Here is a 19,512-nt window from a genome sequence, read left to right as displayed (position 1 = left end):
CTCGCGTGTCATATGCACTGGCCGGAAGATATTTTGGTGAGCTGTTTCAAGGACAGACTGAGTGATGATCTATACAATGCCTGCATGGCCCGAGGGGCACCGAATGACCTAGATGAATGGTATGTCATGGCCGAAGAAGCTGAGATCGATATGGCCAGAAACCAGTATCGAGCGGGGTGAGCATGGAAGAAATCCTCACCCCAATGGAAGCAGGAGCCCCACAAACCACAAACCACATTCTCCCTGAGATCTTCATCCTGTTTCAAGTGTGGAAAAGAAGGGCACCGAGCTGCAGAGTGTCGTTCGCAAACACCCGCCTGGAACCACCCACCGGGGGAGGGTCCTGAAAAACCGGGTTGGCGTGGGAAGGAGACTGCCCTGAGGAGCAGGCAAACCACAGAAGTTCCATCCCCTCCCCTCTTTTGGGAAGAAACCCTGGCATCTGAACAGGAGGAATCACACTCGTTCGGAAGTGATCCAGATGATGAGCCACTGGTAAGCAAACCAATTAAATCACTTACCCTCCCCTTAAGACTATTTATCCCAAACCAGGACAGGGAGATAAGTATCCCCACCCTAGTGGATTCAGGGTGCACCCGTTGTTTGATCAGCCCAACCCTAGTAGGGAAGTTAGGGATTAACATAAGAAAGCTGAAAACCCCCATTGCTTTCTGCCAACTAGATGGATCAATAGCAGGAGGGGAGCCAGCTTCTCTGGCCACTGTGCCTCTACATATAGGCATCGGAAGCCACGAGGAAAGGCTTACCTTTATAGTGGCACCTGGCATGGAATGGCCGTTGGTTCTGGGCCTTGCGTGGCTAAAAAGATGGAACTCACAAATCAATTGGAAACAAGGCATCATAAAATTTCAGAGGAAGGTGACTTTTGCTGAGTATCCACATAAAGGACTTGAGGGGGCAGAGAATCAAGAAACAGCCATGCCTGGTCACGCCACACCAATTGAGGGCATACCCATAGAATACAAGGATTTAGCTGAGGTTTTTAGTGAAAAAGCCTCAGATGAGCTCTCCCCCCCCCACCGCGCCACTGACTGTGTAATAGAAATCTTACCCGGCGTGAAACTCCCTAAACCCAAGATGTACAGCATGTCACCAAGGGAGTTGGAAGAGCTGAGAACATTCATTGAGAAAAACCTAGCAAGGGGTTTCATCGAGCCAGCCAGACCAAAAATTGCAGCTCCAGTGTTGTTAAGAGAGAAAAAAGATGGCTCAAAACGCCTATGTGTTGACTTTCAAAACCTTAATACTATCAGTGTGCAGAACATGTATCCTCTCCCCCTTATGAAAGATATGTTAGAACACCTCGCTAAAGGGAAAAATTTTTCAAAGCTGGATTTAAGGGAGGCTTACTACCATATCAGAATTAAGGAAGGGGATGAGTGGAAAATGGCATTTAACACCCCCCTCGGCTGCTACCAATTCAAGGTGCTCCCCTTTGGGTTGCAAGGAGCTCCTGCAGTGTTTATGCAGTTAATAAATGAAGTGCTGCATCAGCATTTATATAAGGGGGTTCTGGTCTATTTGGATGACATTTTAATCTATACCGAGACCAAAGCAGAACATGTAAAACTAGTCAGGGCAGTTTTAAACAAACTCCGTGCTGCCAAACTTTATGCCAAACTTTCCAAATGTGAATTCCATCAAGAGAAGATTGACTATTTGGGATACCGCATTTCACACCAGGGGATTGAGATGGATCCTCTAAAAGTGCAGGCTGTACTTGATTGGGACCCTCCACACACACGTAAACAGTTACAGAGCTTCCTGGGGTTTGACAACTTTTACCGCCAGTTTATCCCTGCGTTCGCTCAGATTGCCCTCCCCATCACCAAGCTCTTAAAAACAAAGGGGGAGGACAACCCTAAACCAAAGCAACCATTGAACTGGGCTATGGAATGCCAGGCAGCATTTGAAAAACTTAAACGGCTGTTCTCGGCAGAACCAATTCTACAACACCCGGACACGGAAAAACCATTTGTCATACATGCAGATGCCAGCGATGTAGCAATAGGAGCGGTCCTGCTTCAGAAGAATGAGCAAGACCAACTACAACCCTGCGCTTACACATCCAAAAAGTTGAATGAGACTGAGCAAAGGTGGGCTATTTGGGAGAAAGAGGCGCATGCAGTTCGTTGGGCATTGTTAACCTGGCGGCACTTCCTAGAAGGTAGTAAGACCCCTTTTGAAGCCTGGACAGATCATAAAAATCTAGAAGCCCTAAAGACCCCAAGGAAACTCTCCCCAAAACAAGTACGATGGGCTCAGTACTTTAAATGGTTTGATTTTACTCTAAAATACCTCCCAGGGGGGAAAACTTTCTGGTGGATGCACTATCCAGAAAACTGCAATACATTAGTGCAAAGTCAGAAGTAATCAAACCTATAGTAAAAAACAATCAACTAGCCACTAAAGTAGTCACCAGATCCCAGGAAAACCAAGAAACAGTGACAGACAATGACATCACCCAAAATTTTAAACAAGCATTGGCCACTGATGAATGGTTTTTGAGCAACAAATCCAGCTGTCTGATGAAAGAAGACTTGGCTTGGGTGGGGGGGGAAGTTGTATGTCCCTGCAAGCCAAAGACTATGCTTAATGGTATAGTGCCATGACTCCAAATTAGCTGGACATTTTGGGTTTGTGAAAACTTTACACCTGATTAAAAGACAATTTTGGTGGCCATCACTAAAAAAGGACATAGAAAGCTATGTAGCTAGCTGCCCCATTTGTGCAGCAGCAAAAACACACCAGGGGAAATCCCCAGGTCTATTGCAGAAGGTAGCTGAACCTTCAGCGCCTTGGAGAGAGATCGCTATGGATTTCATCTTGGAATTGCCAAACAGTGAAGGAAATACTGTTATTTGGGTTGTGACAGACCTATTTTCAAAACAGGCACATTTTATACCCTGCCAAAAGATCCCAACTGCTAAAAGTTTAGCCAAATTATTCCTAATACACATTTATCGACTTCATGGTGCTCCACAAAGGATCATCTCTGACAGAGGGGCTCAATTCACCTCCAACTTTTGGAGGGCGTTTTTGGGCTTACTTGGTACTGGCCAGGGGTTGAGCACATCTTTTCATCCTTGTACTAATGGTAATTCTGAAATTTTGAACTCGGTACTAGAACAATATTTAAGATGTTTTATTAATTTTCAACAGGATAACTGGACTGAACTTTTGCCTTTTGCTGAAGTTGCGTTTAATAATGCTGTACATTCAAGCACTGGTTTTACCTCTTTTAGAGTAGTAACAGGCCAGGATTTCAGCCCCATGCCTGAACTACCCACAGAAGAACCCACCATCCCCTCACTTAAGGAGTAGATGGATAATTTGCAAAACACGTGGCCAGTGGTTAGATTAGCCTTACAGGAAGCTAGAGAAGCTTTTAAGATTCAAGAAAAGGATGGAACCCAAACTTTTTCATATTGGAGACAGAGTATACTTATCTACAAAATTCTTGAAATCATTACAACCATCAAAGAAACTAGGGCCAAAGTTCATTGGACCTTTCCCCATTACTAGAATCATCAGTCCAGTAGCAGTTGAACTACTTCTTCCAAAGACACTCAGGCAGAACCACCCAGTATTCCATATCAGTTTACTCAAACAAGAAGTAATCTCATCTCTCAGTCCACCTGCATCTACACCACCTGTTCCCATCATGATTGAAGGTGAACAACACTTTGAAATCAAGGAAATCCTTGATTCTAGGATCCACAGAGGGAAAGTCCAATACTTAGTTGCTTGGAAACATTTATCAGCACACATTTTGCAAAATATAAACCATAGATCAAAGATTCATCATAATGCTTGTGTTGCCACCATTTCCAGCATAACTTATCCATTAACCCTCAACCAAGCAACAGCGGTTCCACCCAATCAAAATACAGCTACATCATCAGCCAATCAGAATACAACAACACTGTCGACCAATCAGAATACACCTTTGCCTCTTTTCATATAAAAACATCAGTTAAGATCACACAGTTTGCCCATAAGCACCAAACCGAGAACTTCAGCCAGAAGATGACGAATGTGATTTCGTCGAAATGTCGCTACTACTCTTTTAAGGATATGGTTACAATTACACAGGAAGAAACCCGAGATATTAACTGTACACACATATATACCCAAGAAAACTTACCATATGTGTGTGTGTGTGTGTGTGTGTGTGTGTGTGTGTGTGTGTGTATTATAGTAAGAAAAAAGATCATATTAAAGTTATAATTAATTATTGCATTGTTAATCTACAGAGTTTGAAAGAGTGGAATGTTATAGAGTATAAAGAATCAATGAATGAATGAATAAGATATTAAGTGAGGTATAGTAATATATAGAGGGTATAAAAAAGAGAAGAAAAAAATAATAATAGACAAGCAGAGGAGAAGTAAATTAAATAAATTGTACTGATTAGATATACTGCAAAGTAAAACCTGATTATATTGTATACTGGATGAATTTAAATTAAGTTGAAATTTATACAGAATACAAATATTTAAAATTGTTTTTGTATAAGAAAAACTTACAGAAATACGTCTACCCCAAAAAAATTTGATTAAGAATTAAGGAAAAATAATGATATGATAGTGTGGAAAAACTTTACAAGAGCTTTAAAAATGTCAATGACAACAATTATAGCCAAAACAGGAAAAAAAACCAACTATAAATCCTACACCAACAGTGGCATCACCCCTATTGCACAGAATAATAGACAATATGATGGGGGGTGGGGAGGAAAAACCGCAAATGACAGTAAATACCATGCAATATATGTTCCAGATGATTCAAGAAACCTTATTTACAAGAGAAAATTGCGGACAATCATGAAGAAATGAAAATGCTTCATACAGAAATTAAAAATGAAATTGGAGAAGTAAAAGAGGACATTAAGAATATGAATGATAAAATTGGGGACATTCAACATATAATAACCAAAAATGAACAAAGAATCAAAAACATGGAAACAAAAATAGATCAAGTAGAGACAAAAATGCACACATTGAAGCAGAAATCTCAACAATTAAATAAGGAACTCTCATATTCAATAGCAATGTTGGAATGGGAGAAAGCTTTGTATTTCCTGCATTTCCAAAACATAGTTGAAGAGAAAGATGAAGACCTGGAAGCAAAGATGGCAGAAATAGTGTCAGAAATAATACAGAGGGATAAGACAGAAATAAGAGGACAGATTGATGAAATTTATCGGGTAAATACTAATTAAATAAGAAGACATCGATTGGCAAGGGAAGTACATATTAGATTTACAAAGTGAACAACCAACAACAACGAATCTCAACAGGCTCAAGGTTGACTCAGCCTTCCATCCTTTCTAAGGTAGGTAAATTGAGGACCCAGTTTGTGGGGGCAATAAGCTGACTTTGCATAAATATACAAAAGTATGAAGGCTATTGCTTAATGCATTGTAAGCCACCCTGAGTCTCTGGAGAAGGGCGGCATATAAATCAAATTTAAAAAAAAACAAAACAAAAACCAGAGATGAAGTATATAAGAAATCATGAGAAGAAACCTTGATTTACAAAGGTAAAGAAATTATAATTTTATAACAAATACCACGAAGTATTAGAAATCAACGCCAACAATATCAATTTTTAACAACACAACTGATTAGGTACAAAGTAATGTTTAGATGGCTGACACCAGATGGGATTTTAATTACATGGCAAGATAAAAAATATAAAATAGATACACTAGAGAAGGCAAGAGAATTTTATAATCTACATTTCATACAGGAAGAAGAACAGGAAAGCAAAGAGGAATCAGCGGGCAAAAGCCAGGAAAAAGAACAAATGAAAGAAATAGAGCGAGAAAGAGAAATGAGAAAAACCCAGGAAAAAGAATGAGAGGAAAGAGAAGGCGAAAGCAAGAATGTGGAAGGAGACAAGAAACACTAAAAAACAACAACAGTAGGCAATGGAAGAGGCAATTAAACCCTTTTCAGTAAACATAAATGGATTAAATGTACCAAAGAAAAGAACACAAACATTTATAAAATTACAAAAATTGGAAGCAGATGTGATATGTTTTCAAGAGATACACATCAAAAAGAACACCAAAAACTATTAGAGAATCCAAAAATAGGAAAACTATACACATAATTGATACAAAAAAAGAAGAGTAGCGGTATATGTAAAAGAAAAGATAAAATCAAAGTTAATCTATGCAGATGAAGAGGGTAGAATTGTAATGGTGGATGGTGGAATTAGAAATGGAAGAAAAAAATCATTATTAATAGTAATATATGCCCCTAATAAAAACCAACATGAATTCTTTAAAAAAATACACAGCAAAGTAATATATCTGGAATATGAAAATGTTTGTCTAATTGGAGATTATAATACCATAGTAGATGTTAAAAAAGATTACAAGAGCAACAAGAAAAATAAAAAAAAGAAACACTACCAAAATATTTTTTTAATATGGTATTGGAATTAAAATTGAGAGACATATGGAGAGAAATACATAAAGATGAAAATCAATACACATTCTATTCTTGCCCACACCAATCTTGGTCCAGAATAGATATGTCCTGGATGACTGCAGATATTAGGACTGGCTTAGAAACAATAGAAATAGGGGTAAACGAATGGGCAGATCATAACCCAATAACTATTAAATGGAAGGGACAAAAAAGATTTAGGAGATGGACAATGAACCAAAATATATGTAGAGATAAAGAGTACAAACAAATGTTAGAAAATGAATTGGATGTATTCTTTACAATAAATAAAAAAGAAGACACCTCCTTACAAAACATTTGGGACACGGCAAAGGCATATATACGAGGATTGATGATTGCGTATATAGGGAGAAAAAATAAGGAAAGAAGACAACAACAAGAAAAACTATATGACAAACTAAAGAAAGCAGAATACAAATTACAGGAAGATCCCCAAAACAAAAAAGTAAAAGAGGAAAGGAGCATAATTAAACATAAAATAAATCTGATAACTCAAAAAGAAGTAGCCCAGAGAATAAAAATGGCAAAACAAAATTATTTTGAATTCGCGAACAAAACTGGTAGATGGCTGGCATACAAACTGAAAAAAAAAAGATAAAAGAATGATATACCAACTCAAAGATGAGAATGGGGTTATACAGTTCAGAAGAGAAGTTAAAAAGAAAATCATTCAAACATCTTTTTTAAATTTATACCACCCGGAAGAAATAGAGGAAGAAAAAATTAAACAACATATAGAAGGATCAGAAATGAATAAAATCACAGAAAAACAAAAAGAAATACTAAATAGACCAATAACTAAACTGGAAATAGAATTGGCACTGAAAAAACAAAAAAATAACAAAACACCTGGTCCGGACGGGATACCGGTGGAATTATATAAAAATTCACAGGAAATATTGGGAGAAATAACGTTAGAATTATACAATGATGCTCTGGAAAATGCAAAAATCCCAAAAACTTAGACGGAGGCGATAATAACCATTATTCCTAAAGATTATACGGACCAGCATTTAATACAGAATTACAGACCAATTTCCTTATTAAACACAGATTACAAGATATTTGCAGCAATTATAGCTGAAAGAATTTTAAAAAAAATTGAATAACTATATACACCCAGATCAAAATGGATTCCTTCCTGGGCGACAAATCAAAAACAACATGAGAATAATAATAAATACATTAGAATTCTACAAAGCACACCCGGAAAAACAAGCTTCACTGGTTTTCCTTGATGCCCAAAAGGCATTTGACAATCTGAATTGGAAATTTTTAATGGAACAACTAAAATTTATGCAATTTGGGACAAAATTTGAAAAAATGATAGGGAAAATTTATACAAAACAAAAGGCAAGAGTAATCATGAACAACAATACAACAGAACAATTTAGTATAACAAAAGGGATAAGACAGGGAAGCCCACTCTCTCCACATTTGTATATATTAACATTGGAAATTCTCCTGAAAAATGTTAGACAAGATCAAGAAATAAAAGGTTTAAGAATAAAGAATGAAGAATACAAGGTTCAGGCCTTTGCCGATGACATGGTGTTCATAGTAGAAGAACCGCTAGAATCAGGACCAAAATTAATTAAGAAATTAGAAGAATTTGGAGAAGTAGCGGGATTTAAGATTAATAAAAACAAATAAAAACTAATAACCAAAAACCTTACTAAGAAACAAGAAAAAGATTTGGAAATTAATACTCAAATTCAAGTAACCAAGAAAATAAAATATCTAGGGATCTGGTTAATGGCAAGAGGTTCCTCAATCAAAGAGGATAATTATGACAAAATAGTATTACAGATTAAAAAGGATTTGGATAGTTGGAAAAATTTGCAGATTTCATTATTGGGAAGGATTGCCACCATCAAAATGTTGCAATAAAGAATCCTGACTGCGTAATACCTTTCCAGAGGGGAGGGGTGTTAGATATGGAATAGCCTGACGTAAGAACCAAACATTGGGTCCAAAGTCAAAGTGGGAAAAATAAACGCACATTCGTGGCTGAAGCCTTTGGAGGCTCACTCAGTGACTTCTTGACAGATTTCCTCAATTTAGAGAAGTAGTGTGGTATTCTACTTTGCTTAAACTTTTAGTGCCAATACTTCCTGCTGTTTTTCACTCTCTCACTTCCTCGCCATTTACTCAGGCTGTCACGCCTCTGGACCTAGCCGAAGAAGCGGCTGGTCTCTTCCGCGCTGGATTTCAGGGAATCCACCCTTCGCTGTGGAGGATTGCCCTTCATCCCATTGCCTCTGAGTATTCTCTTTTCTTTTGCTGTCCTCTACAAGGTTTAACTTTAGCGTTGCTGGTCTCCAGACACAAAAAATCGGATAAAAAGAGCGGAGTCCCGTCTTCTTAAACCACACCCCCATGACACCACCCCGGAAGTCTGAAATTCTAAGTTGAATGATTTGTCATATTTGCAAATTTTGCAGATTAGTCTCATCCACAGAAAAGCAATATCTACTCAATTAGTACTAAGTTTACTTCCTATAGTAAATGCACATAGGAAAGAATCTGAAAAATCTAAGTACCTCAGTTTTGTGCAAGTACATTTATGCTTATAGGGTACAGAATTATAAAAGGATAAAATTATAAGGGACACTTGCGATACTGAATTTGCCTGCTTACCTGATACAGTAATCTAGTTAACATACCACTGACTAGAACCTTCATGATGTTAAGAAAGAGAAATAAAGATTTACAATCTTTACAAGATTGTAAGATTTACAAGATTAACAAGGAGCCCTGGTGGCGCAGCAGATTAAAGCACTGTTATTAACATCAGCTGCCTGCAATTACTGCAAGTTCAAATCTCACCAGGCTCAAGGTTGACTCAGCCTTCCATCCTTTCTAAGATAGGTAAAATGAGGACCCGGATTGTGGGGGCAATAAGTTGACTTTGTATAAATATACAAAAGTATGAAGGCTATTGCTTAACACATTGTAAGCCACCCTGAGTCTCCGGAGAAGGGCGGCATATAAATAAACAAAAAACTAAAAACTAAATTCAATCTTAGAACCATCCTTGGACTTAGAAGATAATAGGTTATGAACAAAACATACAAAGCTCCTGTTGTTAGTTACAATTAGTTTGTTGCTTCTTCTGGTGATCTTGTTTATTGAACTTCTGGTGTTTTGTTTATTGTTATCTTTAAAGATGGATACATATTGTGCACCATATATTAATTCTACTCGTGTATTCGTTTTAAATAAATGAATGGGGAATGAGGAATTGAGAGGGAGAAGTAATTCAAGGAAAAGTTAATCTGGGGCAGGTGTTTAGTGACAGGAGGAAATAAAAATATTTCGGAAATTTACTGAGAGAGACAGAAAATTTTACTTTCAACAAACTACTTCTCTTTCATTTTTATTTCTGTGTAATAAATGTCTTGTGGTTAACCATCCAAAGCAAATTACTTCAGATTTCTTTAGCATTTTCATATTTGAATTCTGACAGTACAGTGATCGTTTATTCTCATTCTAAAATATATAATCCAATATCAAACCAACACCAAGAAAAAAACTATGTTTCTCTCACTTGAGAATTTTTTAAAATCTTTGAAGAATGTTATTCTGCCTGTTTTAAAAAGTACCATTTTGACATGTGTGAGCAATTCCTAGTGTGACATTTGCTTTAGTATAAAGTTTAATTATGCAAGTGAACATGCTAATTTCAGGAATAAAACAAAAGTTCCTGTTACCTTTCTCCCATAATTAGTAATTCACTAACAAGGTCATTAGGAAGAGTAGAAGTAACTAGTCTCATAAATGTTGAGTTTTGTGTTTAAAATTCTTATTGAAGGTGGGAGAGGGAAGGAATTTCTAAACTTTATGGAGAACAATCATAACTTTAAAAGAAGTTTAGGCTTTAAAGTTCCTTTCATATTCCAAGGATATTTAAGAGTAACTTGTAACATGAATATACACTCCAAATTGTTAGATTTGGAATAGCCTGATGTAGGAACCAAACATTGGGTCCAAAGTCAGAGTGGGAAAAATAAACGCACATCTGTGGATGAAGCCACGGACAGCTCCCTTTAAAAGGAGCTGCCGTGGTTCAGTTTGCATTGCTGTACTGGACCTGAAATAAACGTTCTAAACCTACTACGAGTATCCTGTTGCATCTATCTCCATCCACTATTCAACACTGGTGACGAAGGTGGGATCTGGATGAAAATAGGACACCAACCGCTGAACAAAGACTCCACGTGGTAATCATTGGCCATCAGACTCAAAACCTATTGGCCAACGCAAGTTATCTTCGATTATTCCATCCGCTCCTTTCAACCCTATGGGAGAAGACTGGGATTCCTACATGGAACACTTTCATATGTTCCTGGAAGCAAACAACCTTCTGAGCCTGTCCGAGCAGAGAAAGAGGGCTCTCTTCCTCACACACTGTGGAGCTGCCATTTTTAAAATGGCCAAAGCCCTTTCATCACCGGCGGAGCTGAAAACCATGACCTGGTGGGCACTAGAGAGAAACCTAAGGGCACATTACACTCCACAGGCATCATCACTCATTCAGCGACACGAGTTTTATCGGCGAGACCAGTGAGAAGGCCAGTCAATCAGCAAATTTGTCACTACCCTACAAGTGATCGCAAATGCATGTGAGTTCTCCAATATGGACCATCTAGTGCTGGGGCTTCGTGACCTAACACTACAAAGCCGTTTGCTAGTGAAACCCAGAATCACTTTCCATGAAGCGACGGAGGTTTCCCAAAAATCTGCAGTAGCAATGTGGAAAATGAATAAATTGCCGCAAGCAAGGGAAGCCGCCACTGTCCACTACAAGGACGCAGAGACAGAATCCGAGGATGGAGATGAGGAAGAAGTCCACCAACTCCGTTCATACTGGAAAGGGAGATATCCAGAGAGAGAAAGAAAAGGGTTCTGGTGTGCCGGATGCTAGGGAAACCATCCCAGGATGGAATGCAGGTTCCGAGATGCCATCTGCCAGTGATATGAGAGAAAAGGGCACATCGCAAGAGTCTGCAGAGCATCCCAACCTGTTTCCCACAAATCCAGACAATCCAGCCCCCCACAGCATCCCAAGAGTTTCCAGAAGAGTGGCTGAAAGAACCCGTTTGGGAGAAGCCGCCGCAGAGATGACAACAAATCTGAGAGAGGGGAAACATACCAAACAATAGTTTTGGGGCATTCAAGAATGGGAAAAGCAAAGAAGATGGCGGCAACCATTTACATCGAAGGGAGACCATGTAAGATGGAGGTCGACTCAGGATCCTACCTTTCCATGGTCTCTTGGACGACAATCAAAGAGTTGGTACTGGACATCACAATCCGCAAACTCAAGCCACAGAGACTGACCCTAAAAAACTACCAAAGAAACTGAATTCCAGTGCTGGGAATTGTATCAATGTAAGTTTTAAACAATTCAAGGGACAGCTACCGCTAACTATTGTAGACTGGGACCGACCTAGCCTGCTGGGTTTAGAATGGTTCGAACCCCTAGATCTAGCTGTGATGGGAATCAAGGTAGCGTATCAACAGCTGATGCCACAGCAGAGGCCCAAACTATAGTGATGCATAGAGGGGCTGTCAGGAATGCTTCCTTCAAAGTCCAAGAAAGAATGACCTAGACTCCATTATTTTAGAAGCAGGTACTTTGGCTGGAAAATGAAGTGATCACAACCAAAGAAAAGCAGGATCTGAGAGCATGAAAATTACAGATAGAAAGCATCCCTTCCCACTGTCCAATGTAAATCATCCAATCCAAAGGTCTCCCAGGGGTCAGGTGGAAGCACATGTCTGGCGGTGTCATCAATCAGATTCAAATACCAACGATTGCAGTTTGGGGTAAGCGTGGCCCCGGGACTGTTCCAGAGTCTTATGGAATGCCTCTTACAGGGTATCGAAGGGGTAGTTCCATATTTTGACGATGTCCTTATATCAGCCATTAACAAGGATCAATTACGACAAAGACTGAGGACAGTATTAAGCCATTTCCAGGAGGTGGAGTTAAAAGTAAAGAAGGATAAATGTCAACTGGCAGTGGAAAAAGTGGAGTTCCTAGGATATTTGATTGATAGTTCTGGAATACCCCCCACCATTGGCAAATTGAAAGCGATCTGAGAAGCCCCAACCCCTACCAATAAGACGGATCTCCAAGCATTCCTGGGATTATTAAATTTTTATAATATTTTACTGCCACAGAAAGCAATGATTGCATAACCTCTGCACTGGCTACTCGATAAGAAAGTAGAATGGAAATGGGGACGAAAAGAAGCAAGCACATTTAACCAAATAAAAAGACTTTTAACATCAGACCGTGTACTTGTACAGTATAATGAAAATCTACCATTAAGATTGACGTGTGACGCTTCACCTTTTGGCATAGGGGCCATACTAAGTCATAGCATGCTGAATGGAAGAGAAGCCCCCATTGCTTTTTATTCCAAGACCCTATCAAAACCGGAAAGAAACTACAGCCAGCTAGACAAGGAAGTGCTGGCTGCAGTTGCTGGAATCAAAAGATTCCAAGAATACGTTTACAGCAGGAGGATCAAGCTATTTTCTAAAGCACCTGAAGGCCAGACAAGGAATAATGGATGGAAACTGAACAAGAAGAGATTCAACCTGGAAATAAGGAGAAATTTTCTGACAGTGAGAGCAATCAACCAATGGAACAGCTTGCCTTCAGAAGTTGTGGGGGCTTCGTCACTAGAAGCTTTCAAGAAGAGACTGGACTGCCATCTGTCAGAAATGGTGTAGAATCTGCTTGGGCAGGGCATTAGACTAGATGAGCTACGAAGTCCTTCCAACTCTGATAATCTGTGTGTATCTGTATCTGCAGATAATGAAAAGATTTGTCGTCTATCTCCTGACACGTCTTGCCCTCTTAGCTGGACATATGGCAATACTTTATTTTTTTCATTTAGTATTACAGCTTTATTTTTCAGACAAAGAGACACAGGGCAAATGGACACTTGACTCTTGAATCTATATCTAGTTATACTTTTAGACTTGTAACTTTTATTGCTATTACCTTAATAGCATGCTTACTTCAGTAAACAAGGAGAGTACTTAAATGGATTCTTCTTGACTTTTCTTCTGCTTTTAATATCGCCGTAAGGTATTTATAGAAGGGAATTTTATTTATGGCTATATGAATATGGGTATTTATTTATGCATGTTCTAGTTTGGAAATTCACTATCTTTCATAATGTTTACAAGTCAGAGGTACAACTTAATATGAGACCTGGACCCAAATATCATGTCTTCTTGCATAAATGTTTTAAGAAAAAGGCATGCAGTATGAAATTGGCTCATCTGAAAATTGTATTCTTATCTGTATGATTGATTAACAATAAGTTTTGCAAACCTTTCCTGACCTGGGTTCTATTATTATAGCCAACCATCAAATATTCTTAACATTTATCCTATCATTTTTATAAATGCAACTATAATAAATAATAATTTCTATACTGTCTTTATTTTTGAAGGGTCAAGAGAAGTACTGAGTTCTATAGTTGACTACTTATGATCATAGTTGATTCTTCCAGCAGTTGGACAATGGCTATGCACAACATATTGATTGCTAGAATGTGATATTTAATGGTGTTTCACATTCATGTGTATTTTCTTTTCTCATTACTGAATAGTTTTAACATATGCTGGTGTGAACTCTGTAAGTAAGTATGTGTTGTGCACACTTGAACATGTGCACAACACATGCTTTGTATTTATTCAACTGTTTCTGAATCTAATAATAGTTCTAGTGACATTTTTAGCTTCACAGTATCATGCTACTTTGATTATCTGAGAACTGGGTCTCACAGTTCTTTGGGATGAAGTTGAACATGACAAAATGAGGAACTCACTTCCTGTACTCTTCCCATAAAACCTGACATTCAGATGACAGCAAGCAAAATAAAGCAAATGAAGAGGAGTATACAATGACATGTCAGGAAATGCAATGATCTAGGCAGAAGTGGTCAATGTGTGGTATTCCATATGTTGCTGAACTATAGTTAACTATACTTGCAGGCCTTGGATGTTCTAGCCACATCACATAACAAGTGTTTTTGCTTACTAGTAATAAAATATTGAGTTTCAGTGATGCACTACTTGAGTTCGACTGACTATAAATTTTTTGATTTTTTAAAAAATGTTGTGGACTATGGAGGTGTCTTACTACATATAAATGATTTTTGTTTAAAGAAAACCAAATAACTAATTTGTTTTTGAATAATTGTCAATAAAATAATATTTTAGTTGCTTCAGGTATGTGTATCTGTATTTAGTAGAAAGAATAGGCTTAATGCATTATTTAAAAAAAATAATATATTGCTTTGAAATTATCAATTAAATATTTGGTCATAGGCTGCAAATGTTTTGGCATTAATGCATAAAAACTTCCATATCTGATTTATTTTATAATGTGTATCTTCAAGTACATTAAACATAGGCAAGAGAAGTGGCATTTATTATGTAAAATTGTTCTATAACATTCATTTAAAAATTCATTTAATGTTTGGAATGACCCCGATGTTTTCTCTTTCTTTCCTTCCTCCTCCACACTAACTTCCTTCTACTGAGCATGTATTATGCTCAAAATTTGGTCAAAAATGTTTTAATACATAAGAATCCTAAAAGTAACTTTCATGTAATGTAAGATTTATATGATAAAGCATTACTTTATTGTCAATCCAGTAATAAATTAGTTTGGCCAGTTTGGGTCTAACGTATTTTCTTTATTAATGCTTTTTTCCAGGCCATTCTGCTAATCTAACTTGTCGAGCATTCTTTGGATACAGTGGAGAAGTCAGTCCTTTAATGTATTGGATGAAAGGTGAAAAGTTTATTGAGGATTTGGATGAAAGTCGGGTTTTGGAGAGTGATATTAGGTAATATATATATATATGTTTTGTCAAGACTAATATCTACTTTTCTGAAATGAATAAAATACTATTTAAAAGAGGAATAGACATTATTACAGTGCAGAAAATCATCTGAGCCTTGTTCTTTTGCAGTACAATTATTGAGATTGGCATAGAAAATTGATGTTTCATATATATATATATATGCAGGTATTCTAAAACTGCTAGTTTTAGAGTCTACTGTTAAAGCAAGAATGAAGATTCAGCAACTGTAAAAATGTCTAGAAACTATTTACACAATAAAATACTAACTCTCTCTCTTTCTGTGTGTGTGTGTGTGTGAAATTCATTACTTACACAAATCCCTTCTGTGATATTCATTGGGATGTTTCTTAATCTTTGGAAATAGTGGTAATTGCTTTTGGTGTTTATATTTGTGGATATATGTTGTTTTCAAACAAACAAGTATTATGTACATAAAGAATTATAAACAAGGTTTGAAATTCCAAAGAAAATTATTACTCCTAAATTACTCGAAGAAATGCATTCATCTTCTGTGGATATTAACATCTATTACTTAATCTTTAAAAATGGAATAATCTAGAAATATATTTTTTTAAAAAAATAGAATATATTTCACCTTAATTGCAAATAAATAAATAAATAAATATTTTCTGAGGTTTTCGCGGGTGTTTGTATGTAGGTCTTTGGTTATTCGGGTTTTCTCCCACGTAAAATTGGAAGACACTTCTAATTTTACGCGGGAGAAAACCCGAATAACCAAAGACCTACATACATATTTAATATATATATTAAAGTTATTTAGATAGCTATGGAACAAGAACAACTGCTGATATTTTAGCAAAAACAATGCTTATAAATATCAATTTAATTGCTGATCTCATTAGCAGCAACAAATGTGTATAAATATATATTGATAGTAAAGCAAACTAGCGGTTTAATTACATCAACTCTCCTTTTTTTTTTTTAATAAAGATCATATTAAGATTTCTTTCATTCTTTCCAAAAATATTATTTTTCAACAATTTTTCAATAACCAAAAATATTTCAACAAAATATATTTCTTTTTATTAGAGTCCTTAAAGAACATCTTGGAGAACAAGAAGTTTCCATCTCATTAATTCTTGATTCAGTGGAAGAAGGGGATCTTGGAAATTACTCCTGCTATGTTGAAAATGGTTATGGCCGCAGACATGCTACAGTTATTCTACTTAAAAGGGGTGAATATATCTATATCTATATCATCTATATCTATATCTATATCTATATCTATATCTATATCTATATCTATATCTATATCTATATCTATATCTATATCTATATCTATATCTATATCTATCTATAACTATAACTATATCTATCTATCTATTGACTATTGTTATATTTTGTGTTGTATAAAGTTGTGTTCCTGAAAGTATAAATTAATTTTCACTTTCTTTAGGATGGCATTTTAAATAAATAATAAAGAAACCAATCATTAAATGTGGCTGTCTGTTGAAGAAATACAGTTCAATAACTTTGAAACGCATGTAACAAATGAAAAATTAATAAGTATTTTCTAGTAGGAAGTTATTGCTATTAGTATTTCTGGAATGCTGGGTTGAAGAGGCTGATCTGCTCGGTCATGAGCAGGCGGGGTTCAGAGCAGATCATTCTACTATTGACCATGCTCTGATCTTATACCATCTAGCCTTAAAATACTCTACCCTTAGGAAAGGCCATCTCTGTGTTGCCTTTATAGACTTAAAGGCTGCTTTTGACAGTATTCCCAGATATAAACTGTGGGGCAAACTCCTTTCCTGGGGCATCGATAAAAGACTTCTCTGGCTCATCTCCCAACTGCATGAGGGAACGGAGGCAAAAGTGCGCCTTACCCCCCAAGGGGACCTTTCCAACGCCATCCCTGTTAATAAGGGGGTCAGACAGGGATGTATATTGGCACCCCTTCTTTTTAACTTATATATTAGCGATTGGAGAAGGGCGTTAATGGTCCAACTGGATTATATCCATGCCCCCAGATTAGCTGACTATAGGTGCCCGCTCCTGCTCTATGCGGATGATGCGGCGATTCTTTCATTCTCTCGGGTGGGTCTGCTCAGAGCCCTTAAAATTCTTTCCAACTATTGTTGCGCCAACCAACTGTTTATCAACCATTCTAAGTCTAAAATTATGATTTTCTCAAGAAGCAGGAAAAACTATCAATGGAGGCTCGATGGCATACCAGTGGAACAGGTCCATAGATTCCAATATTTAGGCATTCTTTTCCAATCTAATGTCATGTGGCTTGCGCAGGTCAAGTCCCTCCGCACCAAGGCCAAGGCCACTACGCATGCCCTTCTACAATTCTTTTACACGGAGGGAGCCCAACATATTCCCTCAGTATTGAAAGTATATAGGGCAAAGTTGATAGCTGCCATTACATACGGCGCCCCCCTTTGGGTTCAAACAAATATTTCCCTCCTCGAGTCAGTTCAAAGCCAGTTCTTACGCTGCCCAATGGGAGTTCCCCCCCTTGTGAGTAATGCTGGAATCCGCTTGGAACTGGGCACACCATCTCTCGCTACTGTTCTGTGGAAGTGTGCTATTGGCTACTGGCTGACCCTGTGGGTCAGACTTCCAGACTACTATTTAGGCCAGTGCTTATGGCGGGATGACTTCCACAGTCCTTGGGTCCACGATATTCACACCAAACTTATGAAGATAGGTATTCCCCCTATTGAAGCCCTTATGCTTCGCACAGATGCAGCCAAATTGCTGATATTTCAGTGATTGGATGATATTGAAAGACAACAGAATCTGGCACTTGGTGCGGGAGTATGTTCTCCATTTTCTCTCGGTATTACTCCCCGAATGCACCCCCCCCAATATCTCTCTACGCTATCCTTTGTTAAATACACGTTGGCCTTTCTAAAGGCACATTTTAATGTGATCCCCTCGAATGTCCTAGATAGCAGGTGCTCGGGATGTGTGAAATCTACCCACTGTTTATGTGATGGCCAATCTCTGGAATCGTTGGCTCATATCATATTTACATGCCCCCATTATCGGGAGGTAAGGTCAGAACTTATCTCTCCCATTTGCCAAAGATTTCCTGGATTATCTGAGGGGTCTGCTTCTAATCCTACCATTCTGCCTTTGTTGAGACTTTCCTGCAGGGAGTTTCAAAATATCCTAAATTGATTTCTGCCTACAGTATTGATTTCTGCCTGCAGTATTTGCTTTGCTTATGAATAGAGCTATCTAGATATTTGCCTTCCTCTTTCAATAAGCTCTTTATCTCTTAAGTGTTGGCATCTGCTGCGGGCTACTAAGAAAGACTTGGGGGCTGCTTCCTGATTCTAGAAAATATTTAGTTTCTCCATTTCTCATTTAGGGAATGCCTTTTTAATATTCCTCAAAATATTTCATTCTTCTATGGTGGGGGGGCTTCCCACAATTGTATCCTCAAGTCAACTCCAAAAACCTCCTCAGGTTATTTTTGTTTATCTAGAAATCCTATATTGGAGCCTTCAAATGCAGACTGAAAATAACATATATACCAACTTGAATGCTATTTTTTAATGCTGATGTTTCCAGTACTTTACAGGTAGCCCTCACATAATTACCACAATTGATCTTGGAATTTCCAGTTGCATTTAATGACATTGCAGTCATTAAATGCATTACCACATGATCTGACTCGATTTTATGATCATTTTTTGTAGACACTATATTCATTTAGCAATTCATATGGTTGTTAAAAAAAATTCCCCTAGAAATGGAATTTTTTGCCAGAAATCTATTTTTGCTAGTCAAGAGTAGTTGATTTGATCCAGGGAATAGTAAGTATAGGATCAAATAAAATTATTAACCATAAAGGAGCCAGCAGTTGTCCATTACTGAAAAGTAATGGACAACTTCCTGTTCTAAATAAATTACTTCTCTCTAATCTAAAATTCCTTTTTGATCCAAGGTGATTGAGAAGGTGGAGTTTATGCAGCTGCAAACATTCTTGGAAGACAACAGATTATATATATATATATATATATATATATATATATATATATATATATATATATATATATATATATATATATATTATTGATTTTATTATATATACATAAAAATATAATGACAATTCTGTTTAACATCGGA

At 37.3% G+C, this 19,512-nt stretch overlaps 1 protein-coding gene across 2 annotated transcripts in view; it reads left to right on the top strand.

Moving 5' to 3' along the window:
- IL1RAPL1 (interleukin 1 receptor accessory protein like 1) overlaps positions 1–19,512 on the top strand; it is a 2,053,286-nt gene that overhangs the window by 1,931,858 nt on the left and 101,916 nt on the right. For both annotated transcript variants that reach the window (XM_087895235.1, XM_087895234.1), the window contains exons 7-8: positions 15,252–15,384; positions 16,453–16,598. In XM_087895235.1, coding sequence (XP_087751361.1) covers positions 15,252–15,384; positions 16,453–16,598 — 279 coding nt within the window. The remainder of the gene's footprint in view (positions 1–15,251; positions 15,385–16,452; positions 16,599–19,512) is intronic.

Source organism: Pantherophis guttatus, chromosome 5, assembly GCF_059756535.1.
Source record: "Pantherophis guttatus breed Tessera chromosome 5, ASM5975653v1, whole genome shotgun sequence".
NCBI lineage: Eukaryota > Metazoa > Chordata > Lepidosauria > Squamata > Colubridae > Pantherophis > Pantherophis guttatus.
Note: the sequence above shows the minus strand (reverse complement) of the source record. Positions and strands in the feature narration are given on the sequence as shown.